Here is a 26,623-nt window from a genome sequence, read left to right as displayed (position 1 = left end):
AAACTCTTGTTTGGCATCCTGAAGGCAAAGTCCTATTTCATCAACAACTCTGTGTCAGTTCTGTCCACCCAGTACTGCTGCTGTTTTTAACTTTTCTATATGTGGTTGTATCTCCTGACTGTGTTGAAAACGTTGATTCGTTATGTAAAGTTTTGTGAAGGCAGTAACAATTTGTGTTACCACCATATGCTCGTCACACAGTTGATGTGTTTTCGTCAGTTATATTTTTGTGTGGCACAATAATGGCAACCATTGGATGGTGACCTGATGTTATGATTTGTGCCATAAATGACGTATGGGATAATGCTTCTTGATGTACAATATGGGACCTGTATACATAGTATGTGTAGGTCCATCTCCTCTTAACACTTTCCCAACTAGCTGTATTACCATGGCACTGCATGTCGCGTTGACCTAGTTGATTTTAATCGGCATTTAGAGTTAGGTATATTGCAAAAGCCATTGCTCACAGTGGCAAAAAAAAAGGCTGCATGCTTTCAGTGGACCAAACTGGACAGTAACTGATTGGAAGCATGTAGTGTGTTCCGAAATTCTCGATTTAGTCTTTTTGTCAAATGGTGCAAGAATCAAGTGCACTGACAGCACGACAAGTGATTTAACCATGCAATGTGTGGAGGGTGTAGCTCAGACATTAGTGGTTCTGTTATGGTGTGGGGATGTTTCCCAAACCATGATTTGGGCCCACTCATTCAGGTTCATGTCACTATGAACCAGAATGTTTATTGCAAAATTCTTGGTGACAAAGTGTTGCTTGTTCTTCACGTCTGCATAATGAATGCGCTGAGGATACTTCTACCTTCCAAGATGATAGCACAAGCCTGCACACATACATTTCCAATCTGATGAAGACAAGCACCCTAGCACACCTCAACAAATCACTAAGGTATCCGATCCAAAATCCATAAAAATGTCTGGTACTTCTCGCAGTGTCAGTTGAAATGTAGGAGTCAAAATCCCTGCAGTCTATGGGATGTAATGCTATTGATCAATAAGTGTATTCAGCAGGCTGTGGCATACATGAAGAAACATGTTGAATTTCAGCTTCACCACACTGAGATAATTATCAGGGCTAGAGACCCAGTGTGAATCTGATGTCTATTGGGGGTGACCAGTATTTTTTTGTCTAGTATGCTTATAAAGTTATTGAGGACTGGTTCAGTGTCTGTTTACACGGTACGGTACCAGATTTACTGAACTATGGATAAGTGGACAGGAAATGAGAAAGTGAGAATCTCTGCCAATCAAAAGGAAATTAATCACAAATATTGCTTTAAAATTACCTGGACTCTTAAATTCAAGGACTGAAGGATCCCATTAACATCATGGTTGTAAACAATATTCATTTCAAATGTATCCATATTCAAAACCAAATAAATAGGTGCTGTCTATTGACACAAATAATGAAAGGTAGGCAGATGAGGAGCAACTCCATGGCACAAATTAAGCAGCAGCAGTAGCTTTTTTTTTTCTCAATGTAGCCCGATTTCCTCCTACACATTTTTTAATATGTTCATTTATAGTACACGTAAGCACTGAGTGAAAATAGCAATCCAGTGATACTTCATTGTTAATACAAACTGTGGAATTAGTTTGATTTGGCCCACATTTCTTAATATTCTTCCCCCCCCCCCCCCCCCCCAGATCAGACTAACACTCTCTCTCTCTTTTTCTCTTAATTCTAACCTGACTGCAGTAATATATTTCATGTGGAAAATGTTCTTGCAATAAAGAAAGTATTCTAGACAACTCCAGTTCTGCTTAATTTGTTAATGGCTCCAATTTCAATATTGGGTGGTACAGTTCAGGTTTTCCTAATAAGAACATGGGTGTTAGTTTTTCCAAGTTGGAAATTTGTCAAACCCAAGAATTATAACAGCAGTTGTCAGTAGTAAGCATCCCACACATTGTTTCTCAAATTGTGGAAAAACTGTAAATGTGGTTGGTGTGGGAGACTTCCCTGCTACATTTGCTATGCTTTCCTTGCTCGATATAGTTGTCGTTAGCTCCTGATAAACCTGCATGATTTGTATCAGTAGTTGTTGTAAGTGTTCCATGGTAGAAAAACCTACATTCCCACCTAATTACAAAAATGTTTTAAGATTTAATTTGCATGTGTAATGTGCATTAAGTCATTGCCACTTCTGTCAAGGCAAGTTGCATATGAACTAGCAGGGATGTGTCCTGGTTAATTTACAACAATATATATTTAAATTATACTCTTCAGAAACTGTGCAAGCTAAATTAAGTTCATATTCCGAAGTTCTGCCTATGACAAACTTGTTGGTTGGTTGGTTGATGTGGGGGAAAGGACCAAAGAGCAAGGTCATCAGTTCCATCAGGTTAGAGAAGGCTGGGGAAGGAAATCGGCTGCATGCTTTCAAAGGAATGATCCCGGCATTTGCCTGAAGCAGTTTAGGGAAATCACAGAAAACCTAAATCAGGCTGGCTGGATGCAGGTTTGAACCATTGTCCTCCTGAATGCAAGTCCAGTTGACTAACCACTGCATCACCTCACTTAATCCTGTGACAAACTGAATCCAAAATTGTAGCACCTAAGTTTAGCAGGCAGTACACTCCATAGATTGCATCACAATTGACTCATGCCAGTCATGTGTGGCTTATAGAATTCTGCTGCGATCCTGTCAGAGGGCACTCCTGATGACAAAAGTCAGCTGAGTAGTGGTGCCAAAGCGGTCGACAGCAGTATTGTCCCAGCTACACAGTTTCCATAGTAACGTTGGGTCAAGTACTTCAGATGAGGATCAAGGCACTTAGGACGTGTGGAAGAAGATTTGTATAATATTTATGTTTATAAATATATATTATGTATCCTCCCCGCCCCCCCCCCCCTCCTCTCTCTCTCTCTCTCTCTCTCACACACACACACACACACACACACACACACACACACACACACACACACACTCACATCCTTTAGGATCTTCTCACTGTCAGTGTATGGAACAAAAGTATGTGTAAACTAATCTGTCTGTATATGAACTTAAGGTGTTCTATGTGTGGAAATTGTATATGAGTTGGTTGCTATTTCTGTTATCCTTAAATTCTGGACCAATATCATTTGAGTTATCGTCCTCTGATGAGAATTTCTCCACTGCTACTATATCTATACTGAAAGTATCTAGTTTTCAATGTTGTACTAAATTAATGGAAAGCATTCCCTCTCATAAGTGATTATATTGTTCCATCAATTACAGTACTTAAACACCTCGTACCATATTTGTATGCAATTTGAGTTATGATATTACATGTGCTCACAACAACTTGAATGACAGTTCTCTTTAGAATGACAGATCAGCTTCCTCTCTTGTTTCCATGATACCTGTCATCAAAGTACTCATTGCCCTGTGGTGCGTAGTGCTTGTAATCTTGGATGAGACTATATGGAATAAACCCCCTAATCAGCAGTTACCTTGAAGTGTGATAAAGCAGCTATTGTCATGCCACCTTGCAGAAATGCAAGGTGGCATGCAGTTCATGCACAAACCAAGTAAAATTTCCAAACAGTACACAATTCTACACTTACTATTCAAACTAACAAATATTTTTGTGTCCACAATCATCATTCACGTATACTATAGACTTGTAGCACATCACTTTCCCATAGTGATATCTTACGCTGCACACAGCACACTAATAAAATTTCCATTGTTGTTACTGATAAACAATATCATCTCATATAATTGAGTCTGACTCAAGGGAATTTCTTCAGTAGTCCTTACATTTCTTAATACTTTAGCCTTATGTCGTCCATGTTGGATTATTGTAAGGAACTGCGATTGCTTATGACAATAAAAGTTCAAATAAAAAAGTTATCTATGTCAGTCACTCATTTTATTTATCCCATGATGTGTTTTGAGAGTTTACACTCACATTTTCAGGTGGAACAATATTATGTTACTTTTTTGCTAGCTGGATGCAACCAATTGTTTGTTGTTTCATTTCATTGCAAAAACATATAACTGACACCCGTTAGCACAATATGGAACTAAGATTATAAATATTAAACAGTGGTAGAGTTATTTGCAATCTGTACTTATGACAAACCGCAGAGCTCTGTGCCCTGGAGCAGATTGTAAGTAATTCTATCACTGTTTAAAATTTATAATCTTAGTGCCATATTGCACTAACGAGTGCCTGTTATATGTTTTTGCAATGAAATGAAACAACAACAAACGATTGGCTGCATCCAACTAGCAAAAATGTAACATGATATTGTTCCACCAGAAAATGGGAATGTAATCTCTCGAAAGCATCATGGGATGAAATAAAATGAGTGACTGACATAGATAACTATCTTATTTGAACTGTGTCATTTTCATGGAGAATGATATATTTGATATTTTATTCAGAAAACTTAGTTTTTCTTAAAATTTGTTATGTTTATCATACCTTTCAATCCTTTGTTGGTATCCTGTCCTCAGCACTAGAAGTGAAGCAGCTTGCATATACAAAAATTTGAGATTTACTCATTTTATATGTGTGACAGTGCAATTGATGTCCAATTTCTTGACTTTAAATGCTCTGTTACATACCATGTAGTAGACATCTGTGTTAAAGTAAGCTCATAGTTTAACTTTCTGTCCCCATCAAGGCCATTAGACACAGAGTGATACTTTTATTGCTGTGTTTTGAGATGTAAGTGTTATATTATCTGGGTAATGTGAAAAATTTTTCGGTGCTAGGAATTAGAGAAATTGAATCTAATCCTTGATGAAGAAAAATGCCGACTTCAGGAAACCATTGCAGAATTTAAAAAGGAGCACGAAGCTATGAAGAGAGAATATGAAGAAACCATATCAGCATTGCGATTAGTACAGCAGGACAAAGAAGCTTTGGAACAAACCACAAGCGATTTGATGGTAAGTTCAGGACGATATTATAGTGATACTTCAATAATGTTATTATCGTCTCTCTCTCTCTCTGTCTCTGTGTGTGTGTGTGTGTGTGTGTGTGTGTGTGTGTGTACACAGTCTGTTGTGATAACAAAATCTGCTGCTTGCGTGACTAAAAGTTTAGGAATTTCTGCTGACACGTGATTGGCCTTGCACTCTAGTTTTGTTGATATCAGGCTCTGATATTTGAAGCACCGAGTTCCAAGTTCAAACTGTTGTGAGGTTTAATACTGTTCACATATCTTGGCAAACTCTTTATGCCCTGGCAAGTTGCCATAGCGATGTATGTGTAGGAAGGAGGGCTGTGGGGCAGTGTGCAGTGGCAAGGGGCACTGTTCCACACTATGCTCCAGCCCATACAATCATTCTGTTGCTTCTGTCTGTAGTGTGTAGTTTGCGATGTGTGTAGAACTTTTAGTGTTGTCTTTCATGTTAGTTTAGCTGTGTTAAAAGTACTTGGCTACTGTAGTGTTCAATATTGGTGGTGAAAGTACTTAGCCACAATAATGTTCATTATTTGTGGTATAAAGTAAACATTATGTTAACAATCAACAGTGGTAGTTTCCTGAGAAAATGAATTTTCAAAGAGAGAGTGCGAAGCAGAAGCAGTGGCTTGAGTGTTGCACTTACCCCAGCATCTCTAGTTACCAAGATCGGCAATGGCTGTAAGATGTGGCATGGGCCAGAGAGCACACTAGTAGTACTGCAAAGTACGCGCCATCCCTCAGTTTGCTGCAGCTCTCAAACTACTCTATCTTGTGCCAGCTTCTTCATCTCCAAATAAGTACTGCAACCTACATCTTCCTGAATCTGCATAATGTATTCCTCTCTTGGTCTCCTTCTATGATTTTTCCCCACCCACACTTCCCTCCAATACTAAATTGGAGATCCCTTAATTTCTCAGAATGTGTCTTATCAACTGATCCCTTCTTTTGGTCAAATTGTGCAACAAATTCCTTGTATCGCCAATTCTATTCATCATCTTCTCGTTAGTTACGTGATCGACCCATCTAATCTTCAGCATTCTTCCATAGCACCACATTTCAAAAACTTCTATTCTGTTTTGACCAAAACTGTTTAAGGTCCATGTTTCACTTCCAGATATGGCTACACTCAGACAAATACCATCAGAAAATACTTTCTAACACTTAAATCTATATTCGATGGTAACAAATTTCTCTTCTTCAGAAATGCTTTTCTTGCCATTACCAGTCTACATTTTACATAATCTTCTTCAGCCATCATCAGTTATTTTACTGCCAGTATGGTGAAACTCATCTATGACTTTAAGTGTCTTGTTTTTTAATCTAATAACCAGAGCATCACCTTATTTTATTTGACTACAGTCCATTATCCTTGTTTTGCTTTTGTTGATGTTTGTCTTGTATCCACCTTTGTAGACATTCTGTTCAAATGCTCTTCCCAGTCCTTTGCTGTCTCTGACAGAGTTACAATGTCATCGGCAAACCTCAAAGTTTTTATTTTTTCTCCCTGAACTTCAATTCGTACTCAGATATTTCTTTGGTTTCCTCTACTGCTTGTTCAGTGCACAGGTTGAGCAGGATACTGTGGGCTATATGCAGTGACCAGTTTTCATCCAGACAGCTGGGGCAGTTCATTCGTTTGTTCAGAAGGGGAGGTCAACAATCATCTGCCATGACAGAATTGACACACATGCCCTGCAATCTTTCTCAAATGATTTTACAGAAACTGTTCAGTAAAAAAGAATTCATTTTTTCTTTACTTGTAGCTTTATATGTCCAGTTCATTATGATGTGCCCACCATTTGGTTAGTGGTCATATTTATTGTGATATTTACGTGGAAGTAAGACATAGCTTGAAATTTGAAAGTCACTATGATTTTCTGTCTGATGCATACTACATAGTATGTTACTGAGTATGAAATTTAGCTAACATATTGAATTTTTCTGTTGACTGGACTGGAGGTCTCTGGCTGTCAGCAATTTCGAGAAAATTGATCTGATGTTGTAGTGCTATCGCACCGTGCCAGCGATAAAGCCAAAGTGAAATATCACAACATTCTTCATATTTCATAAATGGTTCGAGATATTAAAGTGAGATTTTGGCAAATTATAGCACAAAAAGAGGAGAGTATTTCGCCATATGGTTATTATGCAAAACATCATTATCTACTGTGTTATTGCCCTAACTACAGACCTTTGCGATGAAAGAATGTAATTTTTAAGGGCCACCAAAAGCTGGTGAAACAAGAAATTCTATAGTTTTTGGAAACAACATAAATGAAGTTATTGCACATTTATTTTGTGCCAAGGACATGCTTTTTCATTAGATGCTGACCTTACTTTCCCTCAGTTCCTCAGTTAATAAACCACTGTTTCAGAATTCTCTCACAAGTGCATCTGCACAACATGTTAGTGAGGTGAGACTATGTAAACTCCGCTGAGTTTTGGCAAAAGAAGCAAATTTTAACATGGTAACAAAAGAAATGTGTAGGTTGTACTCAAAATTCCCCACTTGTGATTCTTCTCTGAAAGTTACAAATGGTTAACAAATCAGGGGAAAATAAATCGTTGCATTTTTGGCAGAATTCTCTTTAGGTACAAACCAAAGAAGAGGCGACTGCTCTTTTTGAATGGTCACTGTGCACATGTGGGTGTGGAGGGGACCCTACTTAATATTTCCCAAGAATGTGAGTTTTTCTGTTCTTCTGTAAAGAATTTGTGTTAGTATTTTGCAACCATGACTTATAAAATTGTTAGTTCAGTAATTTTCACATCTGTCAGCAACTGCTTTCTTTGGAATTGGAATACTACATTCTTCTTGAAGTCTGACGGCATTTTACCTGTCTCATACATTTTTGCATGCCAGTTGCAAGAGTTTTGCGTGGCTGGCTCTCCCAAGGTTATCAGTAGTTCTGACGGAATATTGTCTGCTCCCTGGGCCTTGCCTCGACTTAGATCTTTCAGGGCTTTGTCAAATTTTTCTCATCTCTTCTTCATCTATGTCCACTTCCATTTTTACGAGTATAATATTGCTTTCAAGTTCATCTTCCTTGTATAGACCATCTGTATACTTCTTCCATCTTTCAGCTTTCTCTTCTTTGCTTAGGACTGGTTTACCATCTGAGCTCTTCATATTCATAAAGCTGCTTCTGTTTTCTCGAAAAGCCTCTTTGATTTTCTTGTAGGTGGTATCTATCTTTCCCGTAGTGGAATATGCTTCTAAAACCTTACATTCATCCTCTAGACATTCCTGCTTAGCATTTTTGCGCTTCCTTTCAGTCTCATTTTTTAAACATTTGTATTCCCTTTCTCGTGCGCCATTTGCTACATTTTTAAATGTTCTCCTTTCATCAGTTACATTCAATACCCCTTGTGTTATTCAAGGTTTCATACTAGGCCTTGTCTTTTTTACCTATTTGATCATATGCTACCTTCACTTTGTCATCTCTTAAAGCTAATCGTCCAACCTTTTTCCAATTTCTTCAATTTTAATCTATAGTTCATAACCAGTAAATGTGATCAGAATCCCCCCCTTGGAAATGTCTTACAGTGTAAAATGGGGTTTATAAATCTCTTTCTAACCAAAATATAATCAATCTGAAACATTGTTAGCGATGATTAAATTGTGTTCTGTGCAAAATTCTACCAGGCAGCTTTCTATTTCATTCCTTTCCCCCAGTCCATTTCTATCTGCTATTTTTCCTTCTTTTCCTTTTCCTGCTATCAAATCAATTCTTCAATCTTGTCGTCTTCTGCGGAGCTAGTTGGCATGTAAACTTGTAGTATTGTAGTAGGCGTGGGTTTTGCGTCTATCTTGGTTTCGATAAGGTGTTCACTATGCTGTTCATAGTAGCTTACCTGTATTCCTGTTTTCTTGTTCATTATAAGACCTACTCCTGCATTACCCCTATTGATTTTGTATTTATAACCCTACATTCATCTGACAAGAAGTCCTGTCCCTCCTGCCACTGAAGGTCAGTAATTCCCACTATATCTAACTGTAACCTAACGATTTCCCTTTTTAAATTTTCTAACCTACCTGCTTGATTATGGAATCTAACATTCCACGCTCCGATCCGTAGAATGCCAGTTCTGTTTTTCCTGATGATGACATCCTCCCAATTAGTCCCTGCCCAGAGATCCAAATGGGGGACTATTGTACCTCCAGAATATTTTATCCAAGAGGATGCCATCATCATTTAACCATGCAATAGAGCTGTATGCCCTTAGGAAAAATTACAGCTGTAGGTTCCCCTTGTTTTCACCCTTTTGCAGTACCAGCACAGCAAGGCCATTTTCTTTTATGTTAAAAGGCCAGATCAGTCAATCATCCAGGCCATTGCCCCTGCAACTACTGAAAAGACTGCTGCCCCTCTTCAAGAACTACACATTTGCCTGGTCCCCCAACAGATACCCCTCTATTGTGTATTGCTGAGGCATGCAAGCCACCCCATCGACCGCAAAGTCCATGGATCATATACTATAGTATACTGAGGCAACTTGGTCAACAGCTTCAAGTCATGATGTATCCTGCAGTTTGCTCAGACTGCAGGTGTGCTCAGTTGTTGTCAAGTCTCCAAAGTGAACACTCCAAAAATGACTTTACGAAATCCAGATGCTGATGGCTCCAGCTATGCCAGTATGGATACGTGTGATTGTCTTTGTGTGGAGTGCATCTGGGCATGAAGATGGCATTACTGAGGTGCCAAAACTGGTTGTCTAAATAAAATAACTTTGAAAAATATCCCACTGTGTGTTCATTTTCCTTGGTAAATAAAGGTTATTATCCACATTTCATTTCTGTACAAGGCTGCACTCCAGAAAAGACTTGTCAACACGTAAATTTATATTATACATTAACAAGTTCCTCTTTTTCAGAAATGCTTCCCTGGCTATAGTCAATCTGCATTTTATATCCTCTCTATTTCATTCATCGTCAGTTATTTTACTGCCCAAATAGCAAAACTCATCTGCTACTTTTAATGCCTCATTTCCTAATCAAATTCCCTCAGCAATTATCTGATTTAATTTGACTGCATTCGATTACCCTTGAAAACAAGGGTAATCAAATCTTCTGTTAATGTTCGTCTTACAATCTCCTTCCAAGACACTATCCATTTCATTCAGTTGCTCTTCCAATTTCTTTGTTGTCTGTAAGAATTATGATGCCATCATCAAACGTCGAAGATTTATTTCTTCTTCCTGAACTTTAATTCCCTTTGCAAATATTTTCATGGTTTCTTTCACAGCTTGATCAATATACTTATTGAATAGTAATGGGGATGGGTTACAACCATGTCACACTTCCTTCCAACTGGTTTCACTTTCACGACCTTTTACTCTGGTAACAGCTGTCTGTTTCTGTACAAGTCGTAAATAATCTTTGGGTCCCAGTATTTAATCCCTGCTATCTTCAAAATTTCCAAGATTGTCTTTCTTCAGTTTATCTTCTACAATAAGATGTAGTGCCAGTATTGCCTTGTGCGTTCCTGCTTATATCTGGAACTGAAACAGATCTTTCCCCAGGTAAGCTTCCACCAGTTTTTCCATTTTTCTGTAATTAACTCATGTCAGTGTTTTTCGACTATGACTTATTAAACTTATGGTGTGTTAGTATTCACTCTTGTCAGCAGTGGCCTTTTTTGAAAGTGGAAGTGTTACATTTTTCCTGAAGTTTGAGGGTAGTTTGCATGTCCCACAGTTCCTGAAAACTACGCGTAAAATTTTTGCATGACTGGCTCTCCCAAGGATCTCAATAATTTTGAGGGAATATTGTCTACTCCATGCTCCTTGTTACCGTGTAGGTCTTTCAGTGTTCTGACAAATCTTCTTACAATATCATATCTCCAATTTTCACCTAGTTCCTCTTGTTTTTCTGTAATATTATCCTTGAGTTTATTTCTCACGTGTAGACCCTCTACAGGATATAAATAAATTCCTTTTACAGACTCTGAGGACAAGTTCCTTACCCCATAATAAGGAAAAAATGTCTAGTTATCATGGGCTTGAAAATGCGTGCCTTAAGAGCCATGAGCATTTATTTAATAGAAGAGATGTGTTTCACATTAGCGAAGATGAGGAATTCCTCATAGCTCTTTAAGTATATGTTTTAGAGCCCATATTTACTTGAAATTTTGTTCTTGTTTTCATCCATACTACCTCCTCCCACAATATGGAAAGCAAAGATTTTCTGTCACACTCAGGTTTTAGATGTTTGTATACCCTTTCACTTTTTTCATGAGCAGCATTTTTATATTTTCTCCTTTTGTCAGTTAAACTTGATATCTCTTGTGTTATCCAAGGATTACTACTAGGACTTGTCTTTTTACCTATGTGATCCTCTGCTGCCCTCACTATTTCATCTCAGAAAGCTAACCATTTGTCTTCTGCTGTATTTGTTTCCACTGTTAGTGGTGTGTAACATTGGTTAATACCCCCTCTAAAACTTTCAACAACCTCTGGTTCTTTCAGTTTATCCAGATTACATCTCCTTAAATTTCTACTTTTTTGCCATGTCTTCAGCTTTAATCAGGAGTTCATCACCTATAAATTATGATCAGGGTCCACATTTGCTCCTGGAAATGTCTTACAGTTTGAACTCTGGTTTCAAAATCTCTGTCTTACCATTGTGCACTAACCAGCATGAAAAATACACTTAAATTTCTTACAGAAACTGAATTTTATTTTAAATTTATGACACTTTTATGACCCTAATCCACTGTCATATGATGGAATATTGTGGTACAGTCCCATCTAAATGTCCAACAATGAAGGAAGAAGGTCGATTATAAACAAATTTAACAAATTAAGCCAGGGACGGACACTTAAAGGAAATTTTGAGTAAGCTCATAAAAGTAATACACGTCTGTTATTATGATATACACATTATGCTTCACTTCACAGACCTCAGAGACAATGTTGGAGACCTCTGTTTGCATCTTCAAAAGTGTTTATTGCCACCTCTTGCACCAGTGACAGCATTTAACCTTTCAGGCATGCTCCTGATTAATGTGGTAATGTCCTGTTGATGAATCATACTCCATTCTTCCAGGAGGGCGTTTTGTAGGTCTTGTAGAGTCTCTGGATACTACTGACGGGCTCTTCTCCCCAGCTGGTCCCAAACGCGCTCAGTAGGATTCAAAACAAAGTTTTGAGCTGGTCAACCCATAACTTGAATCTCTGTTTCATCTAATAACTCTTGGGCAATTCTCACAAAATGTGGGTGTGCATTGTAAAGCATTAGTGTAAAATTACCATCAATAAATGGAGTGAAAGGTATGGCATGGACCAGAAGGATTTCCTCTACATACCAATGTGCAGTAAGGCTCCCATGCTCCACAAAGACCAAACCCACCCTTGCAGCTGTATTGATTCGTGCCCACACAACCACAGAACCACCCTGAAAAAGTATCCTGCATGAAAAGGCAAGGGTAATACCCTTCCTCTGGTCTTCTCCAGACTCTCTCTCTCCTGTCGGGTGATCGGAGGCCAAATCGTGACTCATCGGTGAACAGCACAACCTGTAGCAAGTCTTTTGGACTGGACTGAAGATAGGCTTCCTCCAGTCTTCTTCAACTCTTACTAACAGGTGACCTCTTGGATGTGGTGGAGTCAATTTTGTGCTTTAATAGTGGTTGTGTGATGGTTGCGGAGAACTTGAGGTTCTAAGAAGCAGCCATTTCTTTTCTATGTTGCTCTTCTTGGGCCTGTTCCTGGATCTCCTTGCAAAGCCTTTAGTTTCCCTGTACCTTTGCACGGTTCTCGAAATCGTGGAAGGTGTAGTCTTCAACACTTCTGCAACGTAATGCATGCTGCGGCCATATTCCACCAAAGCAACAGTTTTTTCAGAACTTAACGGCATGTTTACTCCAGAAAGCTGATTACAAAATTCACAGAAAGATCCTACAAACACGTGTGATTGAAAGGGGGGTAATTCAGGATACGACAATAAGCAGTACAAGAGTGGGAAAACATTATTCGCTCACATTCAATGATATGTTTTCTAGGTTGCCTGGGATACAACAGTTGAGGCTAGTGTAATAAACAATCAACGCTTCATTGTTTGCTCGCAATCCCAATAACATACCCCATCTCAAAAAATTGGTTGGAGTGCTTCACTCTGATTAAGTAGATAATTACACAATGATCTCACATAATTTGTTGGGTGTTGCTTTTTTTTGTGCTGGTCAGTGTATGATCAGTCTGGACCCTTGAAGTGCCCCCTGGTGTCCTCCACATATATAACCCTCTTTCACAATTCTTAAATTCAATTAAATGTTTGCAATGATTACATTACACTCTGTGCAAAATGCTACCAGATGGCTTCATTACTTTCCCCAAGTACATGTCCTCCTACTGTTTCTCCTTCTCTTCCTTTTCCTACTACTGAATTCAATTAATGCATCACAATTAAACTTTCACTTCCCTTAATTATCAGAATAATTTATTTTATCTCGTCATATATTCTTTCAATCTCTTCTTCATCTGCAAAACTAGTGTGCAAATAGACATGGAGGACTGTTCATAGTAGATTATCTGCTTTCTTATTGTCTTGTTGATTATTGAATCTACCCCTACTTGAGTTAGTATTCACAATCTTGCACACATCTGATTAGAAGTCCTGTTCTTCCTGTCACCACACTTCAATAATTCTCACTAAATCTAACTTCCACCTGTCCATTTCCCTTTTTAAATTCTCTAACCTACCTACGCAGTTAAGGGGCTTAACATTGCACTCTCTGACTCATAAAATTCCAGTTTTTTTTTCCTGATTAAAACATCCTCTTGAGTACCTCCCATGTGGTGACGCACATCGGTGACTATTTTGCCTCCGAAATAGTTTACCTAGAAGCATGCCATTATCATGAAGCCATACAGTAGACTTGCATCTGCCAGTCGTAAAAGGCGACGAAAAGAACAAACCACCAATAGGGCTAACACCCCTTTTAGTGTGATTAGTTGGTTCAGGACAGAACTAATGAAGCCTCGGACAAGCGCTGTCATATTCGGGGACGACGCTTGAACCCTATGCCCGCCCACAATGGTAACGATACTGCTAGCCAACTGGAAAATGATTTAAATCCAAATATTGGTGTTTTGCAGGATATGCTTCCTGCAACCACCCTAGAAGGAAAACAAAGACGGAGGATGAGATGGTCAGATGAAGTTAATCGACACCTCATGTTCTGTTATTACCAAGCAACAAACCTAGGAACCAACGCAACTGGCTACATATCACAAGTATACGCAACATTTATTACCAGAATTAGTTTTTAACAGAACAATGACTAGCTGATAACAGGATACCCCAGTCAGAATTAGAAACCATCAAACAACAAGTACAACAAATACTGGAACAAAATAATGCGCAATCAGAAGAAGAAGAAAATACAGTAATGGACTCAAACATCCCAGAGCAAACAAACAAAGAACAACACGCATCAATTAAACAATCAGAGGAAAACAAAATCTTAAGACAGCCACCAGAACAAGCACAAATAGAACACGAAGTGACACACATGTTAGATATAGAAGAAAAATTTCAGCTGACATATATAGAATACAAAGGCACAAATACAGACATTAGACCATTCTTGCATAGACTGCCAAATAACCCAAAAGTCGAAACAACAATAAAAACTATCAACACAATCATACACAACAAAATAAATGAAAACACAACTATGGAAGAGTTACAACTACTGGTTTATATAGGAGCACTCACTACACTAAATATACACACTAGGCAGAGATCAGAACCAGCCAACACACAGAAGAAACCCACAAAACCAGCATGGCAACACAGGCTACAGATCAGAATAGAAAAACTGAGAAAAGACATCGGACAGCTAACACAATTTATAAGAAATGAAATGTCAGAAAAAAACGAAAAAGGTTAGGTAAAATCTCACAACAAGAAGTGATAGAGCAATTAGATGAAAAGAAGCAGAAATTACAAGCATTGGCCAAACAACTTAGAAGATACAAAAAAAGTGAAAATAGAAGGAAACAAAACCAAACATTCAACACAAACCAAAAGAAATTTTACCAGACAATAGATAACACACACATTAAAATAGACAATCCACCAAACATAACAGACATGGAACACTTCTGGAGCAACATATGGTCAAACCCGGTACAACATAACAGGCATGCACGGTGGATACAGGCAGAAACAGATGCATACAAGATGATACCACAAATGCCCGAAGCGATAATTTTGCAACTTGAAGTCACCCAAGCAATTAATTCTACTCACAATTGGAAAGCCCCTGGAAAAGATAAAATAGCAAATTTCTGGCTAAAGTAGTTCACCTCAACACATTCACATCTAACTAAATTATTTAACAGTTACATTGCAGACCCATACACATTCCCTGATACATTTACACATGGAATAACTTATCTGAAACCTAAAGATCAAGCAGACACAGCAAACCCAGCTAAATATCGCCCCATAACATGCCTACCAACAATATACAAAATATTAACTTCAGTCATTACACAGAAATTAATGACACATACAACACAGAACAAAATTATAAATGAAGAACAAAAAGGCTGTTGCAAAGGAGCACGAGGATGTAAAGAGCAACTAATAATAGATGCAGAGGTGACATATCAAGCTAAAACTAAACAAAGGTCACTACACTACGCATACATTGATTACCAAAAAGCTTTTGATAGTGTACCCCACTCATGGTTACTACAAATATTGGAAATATACCAAGTAGATCCTAAATTGATACAGTTCCTAAACATAGTAATGAAAAATTGGAAAACCACACTTAATATCCAAACAAATTCAAATAATATCACATCACAGCCAATACAGATTAAGCGTGGAATATACCAAGGAGACTCATTAAGTCCTTTCTGGTTCTGCCTTGCTCTGAACCCACTATCCAACATGCTAAATAATACAAATTATGGATACAATATTACTGGAACATACCCACCCAAAATCACACATTTACTATACATGGATGATCTAAAACTACTGGCAGCAACAAATCAAAAACTCAACCAATTACTAAAGATAACAGAAGTATTCAGCAATGATATAAATATGGCTTTTGGAACAGACAAATGTAGGAAAAATAGCATAGTTAAGGGAAAACACACTAAACAAGAAGATTATATACTGGGTAACCACAACGACTGCATAGAAGCGATGGAAAAAACAGATGCCTATAAATATCTAGGATACAGACAAAAAATAGGAATAGATAATACAAATATTAAAGAAGAACTAAAAGAAAAATATAGACACAGACTAACAAAAATACTGAAAACAGAAATGGCAGCAAGAAACAAGACAAAAGCTATAAATACTAATGCTATACTAAATTGACCTACTCATTTGGAGTAGTGAAATGGAGTAACACAGACCTAGAAGCGCTCAATACACTTACACGATCACAATGCCACAAATATAGAATACATCACATACATTCAGCAACAAAAAGATTCACATTAAGCAGAAATGAAGGAGGAAGGGGATTTATCGACATAAAAAACCTACATTATGGACAGGTAGACAATTTAAGAAAATTCTTTCTGGAACGAGCAGAAACTAGCAAAATACACAAAGCAATCACTCATATAAATACATAGGCTACACCACTGCAATTTCATAACCACTTCTACAACCCTTTAGATCACATAACATCAACAGATACGAAGAAAGTAAATCGGAAAAAGAAAACACTACATGGCAAGCACCCGTATTATCTAACACAGCCACACATCGATCAAGACGCATCCAACACGTGGCCAAGAAAAGGCAATATATACAGTGAGACGGAAGGATTCATGATTGCAATACAGGATCAAACAATAAACACCAGATATTACAGCAAGCATATTATTAAAGATCCCAATACCACAACAGATAAATGCAGACTTTGCAAACAACAAATAGAAACAGTAGATCACATCACAAGTGGATGTACAATACTAGCAAATACAGAATACCCCAGAAGACATGACAATGTAGCAAAAATAATACATCAACAGCTTGCCTTACAACATAAACTTATAAAACAACACGTTCCCACACACAAGTATGCACCACAAAATGTACTGGAGAATGATGAATACAAATTATACTGGAACAGAACCATTATAACAGATAAAACAACACCACATAACAAACCTGACATCATACTCACCAATAAAAAGAAGAAATTAACACAACTAATCGAAATATCCATACCCAATACAACAAATATACAAAAGAAAACAGGAGAAAAAATTGAAAAATACATCCAACTGGTTGAGGAATTCAAGGACATGTGGCATCAGGATAAAGTTGACATTATACCAATTATACTGACAACTACAGGAGTCATACCACACAATATCCACCAGTACATCAATGCAATACAGCTACATCCAAACTTACATATACAAATACAGAAATCCGTAATTATTGATACATGTTCAATTACCCAAAAGTTCCTTAATGCAATGTAACATATACCGTACAGTTAAAAGGAAGTCACGCTTGATCAAGGTCCGCGTCACTTTCCATTTTTGACCAGATATAACGTCTGAGAAAAGAAAGAAATAATAATAATGTGCTGAAGACACTTAAATACTAAACTATCAGAGCAAAAAAACAGGAAAAAAATAATTTTATTTACAAAATATCCACGAAAGGTGTACAATCACCTAGTGAGTACTAGTTTTCCGCCCTACGAGTCCGGGGGTTAGAATAGGACCAAGGCATTGCTGCCTGTCATAAGAGATGACTAAAAGGAGTCTCACACGTTTCGGCCATTATGTGATGGTCCCCTGTAGGGTTTGACCTCAATTTTCAAAATTTTCCCGAAGAGCGAGTCGATCGGAGAAGGATGCCTTACATGGTTCATATTGTCCATCATGCTCTGAGACCTCTTGTCTCCTTCGTCGGCATGGATCTGCGCTTCCGCTCATTCTCCAGCTGTTGTGCGAGGTCACCCTCCTGGATGCATTTTCCTCAATCCTCTGTGTATTATCGCTTTCTGCACTGTCAACGATAATGGACTACTTAGCTCGTTTGTGCCTGATATCCAGCATGGTAGCCAGTCTGTTGTGGTGAGGCCACCATGTATGCTGCTGGTTGTAGCCCCCTGACCACACAGGGGTCACTCAGCTGATGCCTGCACCGTTAACTCCCCATGTATGCCAAGGAGTAGATGCCCGTCACCCTGGGGCATCGGGACTCCCGGTAATGTCCATCCTGCCAGGTGTCCTTTGCTGTGGCTGGGTGGTGTCCGTGGGGAGGGCCCCTGGTTGGAATGGGTGGCATCAGGCCGGATGACACGCCATGAACTGTAGTACGTCATCTCTTGCTGGTGGTCAAACAACAGCAGTCTCTAAGCGGTCAAGGTCTAACTTCAAAGTTAAGAAATATGACCCCACATCGTTTCCCCCCATGGCCACACCATGGGAAGAACACCAGGCTAAGGATGGCAGCGAAGCTTATCCGGTATCTCATATGTAAGAGAGTTGACAGGGTTCTTAGTTTTTTGTGGAGCATTTAGAGGACAAGTTTGGGGAGGCAGAGGGCTTGTCCAAAATGCAGTCAGGGTCGGTCTTGATCAAAACAGCATCCTCTGCTCAGTCACGGGCAGTACTCACCTCTGACAAGCTGGGGGATGTTTCTGTTTCCATCAAGCCCCATAAGTGTTTTAAATATGGTCCAGGGTATCATATTTCAAAGGGACCTTCTTTTGCAGTCTGATGATGAACTGCATGCCAGTTTAGAATGGCGAGGTGTCCATTTTGTCCAGTGCGTCCACCGGGGTCAGAGGGATAATAAATAAGGTTGCCACTGGTGCCTTCACCTTGACGTTTGACGGTGACACATACCCGAGAAGGTCAAGGTGATGGTCTACCGCTGTGACGTAAAGCCATATCCCTCCCCTGATTTGGTGCTTTAAGTGCTGGAAGTTCGGCCATATGTCTTCCTGTTGTACTTCCAGTGTCACCTGGTGGGATTGTGGATGTCCTTCACATCACAATACTTCCTGTCCCTCACCTCCCATCTGTATCAACTGCGGAGAGTGCCATTCGCCTTGATTGCCAGACTGCAGGATACTCCAGAAAGAAAGAAAAATAATGGAATACAAGACCTTGGATCGACTGGCCTACACTGAGGCTAAGAGAAAATGTGAGAGGCTACATACTGTGCATATGACATCAACCTATGCCGCCGCTACGACAACGGTTCTGCCATCTTCCATTCTGCCATGTACAGTTGGCTCTCAAAGCCGTCAGACTCGACCTGCCCCTTTGATGGTGGGGGAGGGGGGGGGGGGCACTTCCCTCCCTGTTGCTCCTGCACAACCTACTTCAGGAGCAACCCTCCCCCCCCCCCCCCCTCCCAGCCATCGGGCACGTCAGTGTCAGTCCCCACTTCTCAGCCAGAGAAGCATAAGTCTTCTTTGGCTCCTCTCACCAGGAAGTGTCCCCACACTAGTGCTTTTAGGGTGGAGGTTATAATGTGTTGCAGAATGGCTGGCTTCTCGTTTTTATTCTCATGGTCAGCCAGCCATTGTAATCTGCTCTCTTGTTTTGATCTCTTCTACATGTTTCTTGCGTGTTTCTATGGTTTTCTTGTCCGATTATGTCCATTTTAGTGTTTGTTGCCCTTCTGTCATTCTTGTGGTTTTCTCCTTTCTTCCAGCTGTGTTTTGTATGTCTCGATTATTTTACTCCCACTCTTGTGCAATTATTTTAATCAGAATGAGGGACCGATGACCTAGCAGTTTGGTCCCCCCTCCCCCCCACCCTCTTTTAAACCAACCTTAGCACCAGTTTCGTACCAATAGTTAGTTTATGGCCATAGCCCTAAGTGTGCTGTTGAACAACATTAATATTTGAAGACTATGTAAGTTATAAAAAAATTACTAATGTGATTCAACTCTTATTTATTGCAACAACTTAAACTATTATTACACTTTGAATTGCACAAGAGTCCCTTGCTTTTACAACTGCATTTATTTGTGGAACACTTCCTTTTGCAATGACAGCGTGTACAGCCTTGTCCCCCGCTTCTCGGGTTAGCTGCAACTGCTTCTCTCAGCGACATTTCTTAAAAAGAAATCTCATCAATGGAAAGTAACTTTTGTTTACAAATTATGAACTGATTATGTGTGTAAAGCTGCTTGAGGGTACCATTTTTATTTGTCAATTTATAGAAGTCTGAGTCTTCTATTCCAACAACAACCGGTAACAAATTACGGCTATCTGTACAACCACGGTCAACATCAGGGACTTGTATTCATACATTATCACCAATTTGAGCAGGAAGAAATTGCTTTTGTGAGGTTCGTAACATCTTTGTTGCTTGCTGTAGAAGATTTTCTTTCGCGGCCTCTCTTTTTGAAGAAATCAACTTGTGTTTTCAGACAGAATTTGATGGAAGACATTGTAGGTTGTAGGTCCTCTTCAATATTTTTCTTTGGTATATGGTTTTTGGTGTGACCACCGCTCATATATATATATATATATATATATATATATATATATATATATATATATATATATATATATATATATATATATATATATATATATATTTTAGAGGGAAACATTCCACGTAGGAAATATATATCTAAAAACAAAGATGATTTGACTTACCAAATGAAAGTGCTGGCAGGTCGACAGACACACAAACAACCACAAACATACACACAAAATTCAAGCTTTCGCAACAAACTGTTGCCTCATCAGGAAAGAGGGAAGGAGAGGGAAAGACGAAAGGAAGTGGGTTTTAAGGGAGAGGGTAAGGAGTCATTCCAATCCCGGGAGCGGAAAGACTTACCTTGCGAAAGCTTGAATTTTGTGTGTATGTTTGTGTTTGTTTGTGTGTCTATCGACCTGCCCGCGCTTTCGTTCGGTAAGTCACCTCATCTTTGTTTTTATATATAATTTTTCCCACGTGGATATATATATATATATATATATATATATATATATATATATATATATATATATATATATATATATATATATATATATATATATATATATATAAAAAAAACAAAGATGATGTGACTTACCAAACGAAAGCACTGGCACGTCGATAGACACACAAACATACACACAAAATTCAAGCTTTCGCAACAAACTGTTGCCTCATCAGGAAAGAGGGAAGGAGAGGGAAAGATGAAAGGAAGTGGGTTTTAAGGGAGAGGGTAAGGAGTCATTCCAATCCCGGGAGCGGAAAGACTTACCTTAGGGGGAAAAAAGGACGGGTATACACTCGCGCATATTTAAAGACCTTTAAATACACTCCTGGAAATTGAAATAAGAACACCGTGAATTCATTGTCCTAGGAAGGGGAAACTCTATTGACACATTCCTGGGGTCAGATACATCACATGATCACACTGACAGAACCACAGGCACATAGACACAGGCAACAGAGCATGCACAATGTCGGCACTAGTACAGTGTATATCCACCTTTCGCAGCAATGCAGGCTGCCATTCTCCCATGGAGACGATCGTGGAGATGCTGGATGTAGTCCTGTGGAACGGCTTGCCATGCCATTTCCACCTGGCGCCTCAGTTGGACCAGCGTTCGTGCTGGACGTGCAGACCGCGTGAGACGACGCTTCATCCAGTCCCAAACATGCTCAATGGGGGACAGATCCGGAGATCTTGCTGGCCAGGGTAGTTGACTTACACCTTCTAGAGCACGTTGGGTGGCACGGGATACATGCGGACGTGCATTGTCCTGTTGGAACAGCAAGTTCCCTTGCCGGTCTAGGAATGGTAGAACGATGGGTTCGATGACGGTTTGGATGTACCGTGCACTATTCAGTGTCCCCTCGACGATCACCAGTGGTGTACGGCCAGTGTAGGAGATCGCTCCCCACACCATGATGCCGGGTGTTGGCCCTGTGTGCCTCGGTCGTATGCAGTCCTGATTGTGGCGCTCACCTGCACGGCGCCAAACACGCATACGACCATCATTGGCACCAAGGCAGAAGCGACTCTCATCGCTGAAGACGACACGTCTCCATTCGTCCCTCCATTCACGCCTGTCGCGACACCACTGGAGGCGGGCTGCACGATGTTGGGGCGTGAGCGGAAGACGGCCTAACGGTGTGCGGGACCGTAGCCCAGCTTCATGGAGACGGTTGCGAATGGTCCTCGCCGATACCCCAGGAGCAACAGTGTCCCTAATTTGCTGGGAAGTGGCGGTGCGGTCCCCTACGGCACTGTGTAGGATCCTACGGTCTTGGCGTGCATCCGTGCGTCGCTGCGGTCCGGTCCCAGGTCGACGGGCACGTGCACCTTCCGCCGACCACTGGCGACAACATCGATGTACTGTGGAGACCTCACGCCCCACGTTTTGAGCAATTCGGCGGTATGTCCACCCGGCCTCCCGCATGCCCACTATACGCCCTCGCTCAAAGTCCGTCAACTGCACATACGGTTCATGTCCACGCTGTCGCGGCATGCTACCAGTGTTAAAGACTGCGATGGAGCTCCGTATGCCACGGCAAACTGGCTGACACTGACGGCGGCGGTGCACAAATGCTGCGCAGCTAGCGCCATTCGACGGCCAACACCGCGGTTCCTGGTGTGTCCGCTGTGCCGTGCGTGTGATCATTGCTTGTACAGCCCTCTCGCAGTGTCCGGAGCAAGTATGGTGGGTCTGACACACCGGTGTCAATGTGTTCTTTTTTCCATTTCCAGGAGTGTATGTCTGCTTGTGTCTGTATATGTGTGGATGGATATGTGTGTGTGTGTGTGTGAGTGTGTATACCCGTCCTTTTTTCCCCCTAAGGTAAGTCTTTCCGCTCCCGGGATTGGAATGACTCCTTACCCTCTCCCTTAAAACCCACATCCTTTCGTCTTTCCCTCTCCTTCCCTCTTTCCTGATGAGGCAACAGTTTGTTGCGAAAGCTTGAATTTTGTGTGTATGTTTGTGTTTGTTTGTGTGTCTGTCGACCTGCCAGCACTTTCATTTGGTAAGTCACATCATCTTTATGGTTATTACAAATGATTGAAGCGATTTCACAGCTCTACAATAAATAACTTTATTATTTGAGATATTTTCACAATGCTTTGCACACACATACAAAAACTCAAAAAGTTTTTTTAGGCATTCACAAATGTTCGATATGTGCCCCTTTAGTGATTCGGCAGACATCAAGCCGATAATCAAGTTCCTCCCACACTCGGCGCAGCATGTCCACATCAATGAGTTCGAAAGCATCGTTGATGCGAGCTCTCAGTTCTGGCACGTTTCTTGGTAGAGGAGGTTTAAACACTGAATCTTTCACATAACCCCACAGAAAGAAATCGCATGGGGTTAAGTCGGGAGAGCGTGGATGCCATGACATGAATTGCTGATCATGATCTCCACCGCCCCGAAAATTCAATGCGTTTGACTTTGCCATCGGGTGTCAGGGCTTGTAGCAATTGTGAACGTTAGGGTTTCTGCTTTAGCCTTTTCCGTAAGATTTTCCAAACCGTCGGCTGTGGTACGTTTAGCTCCTTGCTTGCTTTATTCGTCGACTTCCGCGGGCTATGCGTGAAACTTGCCCGCACGCGTTCAACCGTTTCTTCGCTCACTGCAGGCCGACCCGTTGATTTCCCCTTACAGAGGCATCCAGAAGCTTTAAACTGTGCATACCATCGCCGAATGGAGTTAGCAGTTGGTGGATCTTTGTTGAACTTCGTCCTGAAGTGTCGTTGCACTGTTATGACTGACTGATGTGAGTGCATTTCAAGCACGACATACGCTTTCTCGGCTCCTGGTTCCCATTTTGTCTCACTGCGCTCTCGAGCACTCTGGCGGCAGAAACCTGAAGTGCGGCTTCAGCCGAACAAAACTTTGAGTTTTTCTACGTATCTGTAGTGTCCCGTGACCATATGTCAATGAATGGAGCTACAGTGAATTTATGAAATCGCTTCAATCATTTGTAATAGCCCTGTATATAAGCATTAACAGTTTCTTCAAGCTGTTCTTCGGTTTCAGAAGTATTGGAAATTTCTTCAAATTCTTCTTCACTTTCAATATTTGCAATTTGTTCGCCAGGCAAAAAAGATGATGCTATGCCTCTTCTTGCTTTAATGCCAAACATGGCTTCATAATTGTATCATTATCGTTCATCCATGCAGTTAGCATATTCTGTATATCCTGATTGGCCCTTTCACCTGAGCCTTGTGTTTTACTGTGACGAGGCTTTCCATGAATTATTTTAACATCTTTCCACATAGCGCATATTTCGGATATGACTTGATTACTAAATTCTCTACCATTATCTAATTGCAATATTGCTGGTGCGCCAAATGTTAAAAATATTGAAAGAGCGTGATGCGCTACTTCTTCAGCTCTTTTAGTTTTCAAAGATCGTAGCTGGACAAACGTAGGTAAATGATACACCATTACGAACTTATATTCGCCATCTCTCTTTGACTGCAAATCTATCAGATCAACTTGACATCTTGAGGTTAATTCAGAACTAACCATTGGCTTCACAACAATACCTTTCATAGGTGCACTGTGTTTCATTTGACACTGTTTGCATAAATTTAAATACAACATTACAACTTCATATGTAATATTTTTGTATTTAACTTGCAACTCTTCAAGCATACGTGTTCTTCCTCCGTGGCCTATTCTGATGTGAGTTTCATATAGTATACTGTACAATTCTTCATTGGTAACATGATACTGTATGTTCGTTTCCTCTGGTTTTAATGGCATAATTAACTTCTCTTCATCATTAATTTTTAAAACATCAAAACGTTTTAATTGTGTGTAATCCAAAGGTGTGTTGCATTTAATTTTAGCAGAAACCACTTCAGAAAGTATTTTAGAATACTTTTCGTGAGAAAAATAAAAACAATTTTCTTCTCGTTTACCCACAATTAATGCATTTAACTTTTTGTGAAAAAGATCACAGCTTTATCAAAGCTTGCAGAAGACTGATAAAGATGATTGACTCGAGCAGAACAAAGGATTTGGCGGGAGAGAGCCAGTCGCTTGTTTTTTTGACTCTTCTGTTTTGGACCTCCTCCAGAGCATATCTGTGATTGTTGACACACAGTGGAGAGGGTCCGAATGTACAACAATGTAATGAAATATTTGATCTTTCACCGACGTATTTGGTATCTCTTGACATTCTCTGGTGAAAGTCGACTTTCTCCAGTTTCGATCATTCACGGTAACATATATGTGAGTTGTGTAGAATATCAGATAAATTGTATTTACCCAGTACATTTGGATTTATTTATCTGTAGCGTACTGTTTAGTCTTGAAAACGATTACAATGGGAATAAGTATTGCATCCCGAACAAATTGTACTAGAAAAATTGTGATAAAAAAGTTACTCAGTTGAGCACAGATTCCAGTCATTCAGTACTCACCACAGAGACAGAGGTTTCTATGAAACAATTTTATTTTAAATACTCATAAGTGTACTTCCACCACAATCACTTATCTTGTTCGACTGCCATCACTGTCTTTTGCCTAATTATGCAGTACCAGGACCGAATCTCTATTGCGATATCCAGTGCTCTGGCGCAAGACAGCTTCAATTTTCTTGACATAAGATCCAAATGAGCCAAAAATAGCATCTCGTCTACTACTCACTCACTCACTCACTCACTCACTCACTCACTCACCACTTTCATCCGTCACATTCACTCTGACATAAAATTGAAAACAAGTTACCAAATTAAATTGAACTTATATATATATAAAAAAAAATCGAAAACTATCCAGACATTACAAATAAACTAAATGCATAAAATTAAATGCCCAATTCACTGCCTTAGTTCAGAATTTGATCTCCACAGTTATGCAAGTGGCGATATATGTAATTTGACCAGTGTGTATCCTGACCAACTGCAGTTATAACAAGCATCTGCAAATAAACACATCGTAGTTGTTACGTAGCCAGAACTCTTCAAGTATACAATGCTAACCCTGTCCTCCTCACAATATACTGATGATGTAAATTATTATAAATAGGGACAAGAATGTTTTATGTCTACATGATCCACACACAAATATTACCCCACATTTCGTGAGTCATTACTGACAAATCTCATATTCTACTCCCACTTCCCATGAACCAGCTTATCTTTTACCTAACTGCTGAATAGACAAATTATCATCACCTTGTAAAATTGTAACAATAGATAAAAAAACAAAATTCTTCAGTAAACATTCCTGAATGCAACAAAACATTATTAGTTAAACCTTTCACTTCTCCAGGCGTGCTCTATGCGTTCCAGGCTGTGGCAGCTTTTGTTGTGGCTTTACTGCTCACCAAATGCTGGTGCCTGTGATGAGAGATGGTATTCTGGCCAATATGAAACACTTATCATCTGATTTTTGTAAACTTTGATGAGAAAAAATTTGATTTTTTTCATATTTATAGTTTTATATTTTGTCTCGATAAAGAAGTGAATTTCTTTTTATTATATGTCATAATGAGTGTGCTGAATTAAATTACATAAAACATTGTTCAAAATTTTAAAGTGTTTGGTGAGGTAAAACCCATTGTCTAAACTTTGTGTATGGTTAATTTTAGCTCGTACATTGCAGCAGTGAAAAGTAGATAATATATTGAAATTTTATTTAAAATTGAGAGCAGAATGATATCTCATTTCCTTCTTGAGTTATTGGGTTTTATGTCTGAAGGACAGTCAGAAGTAATACACCTTCATTTCCTTGCGAATG

The 26,623-nt window shown here is 39.6% G+C and overlaps 1 protein-coding gene across 2 annotated transcripts in view; it reads left to right on the top strand.

The window, feature by feature from the left end:
* Nucleotides 1-26,623, top strand: part of LOC124787904 (pleckstrin homology domain-containing family D member 1-like) — a 167,078-nt gene that overhangs the window by 20,108 nt on the left and 120,347 nt on the right. For both annotated transcript variants that reach the window (XM_047254897.1, XM_047254889.1), the window contains exon 6: nt 4,725-4,901. In XM_047254897.1, the coding sequence (XP_047110853.1) occupies nt 4,725-4,901 (177 nt within the window). The remainder of the gene's footprint in view (nt 1-4,724; nt 4,902-26,623) is intronic.

Source organism: Schistocerca piceifrons, chromosome 1, assembly GCF_021461385.2.
Source record: "Schistocerca piceifrons isolate TAMUIC-IGC-003096 chromosome 1, iqSchPice1.1, whole genome shotgun sequence".
NCBI lineage: Eukaryota > Metazoa > Arthropoda > Insecta > Orthoptera > Acrididae > Schistocerca > Schistocerca piceifrons.
This window is presented reverse-complemented; position numbering and strand designations above follow the sequence as displayed.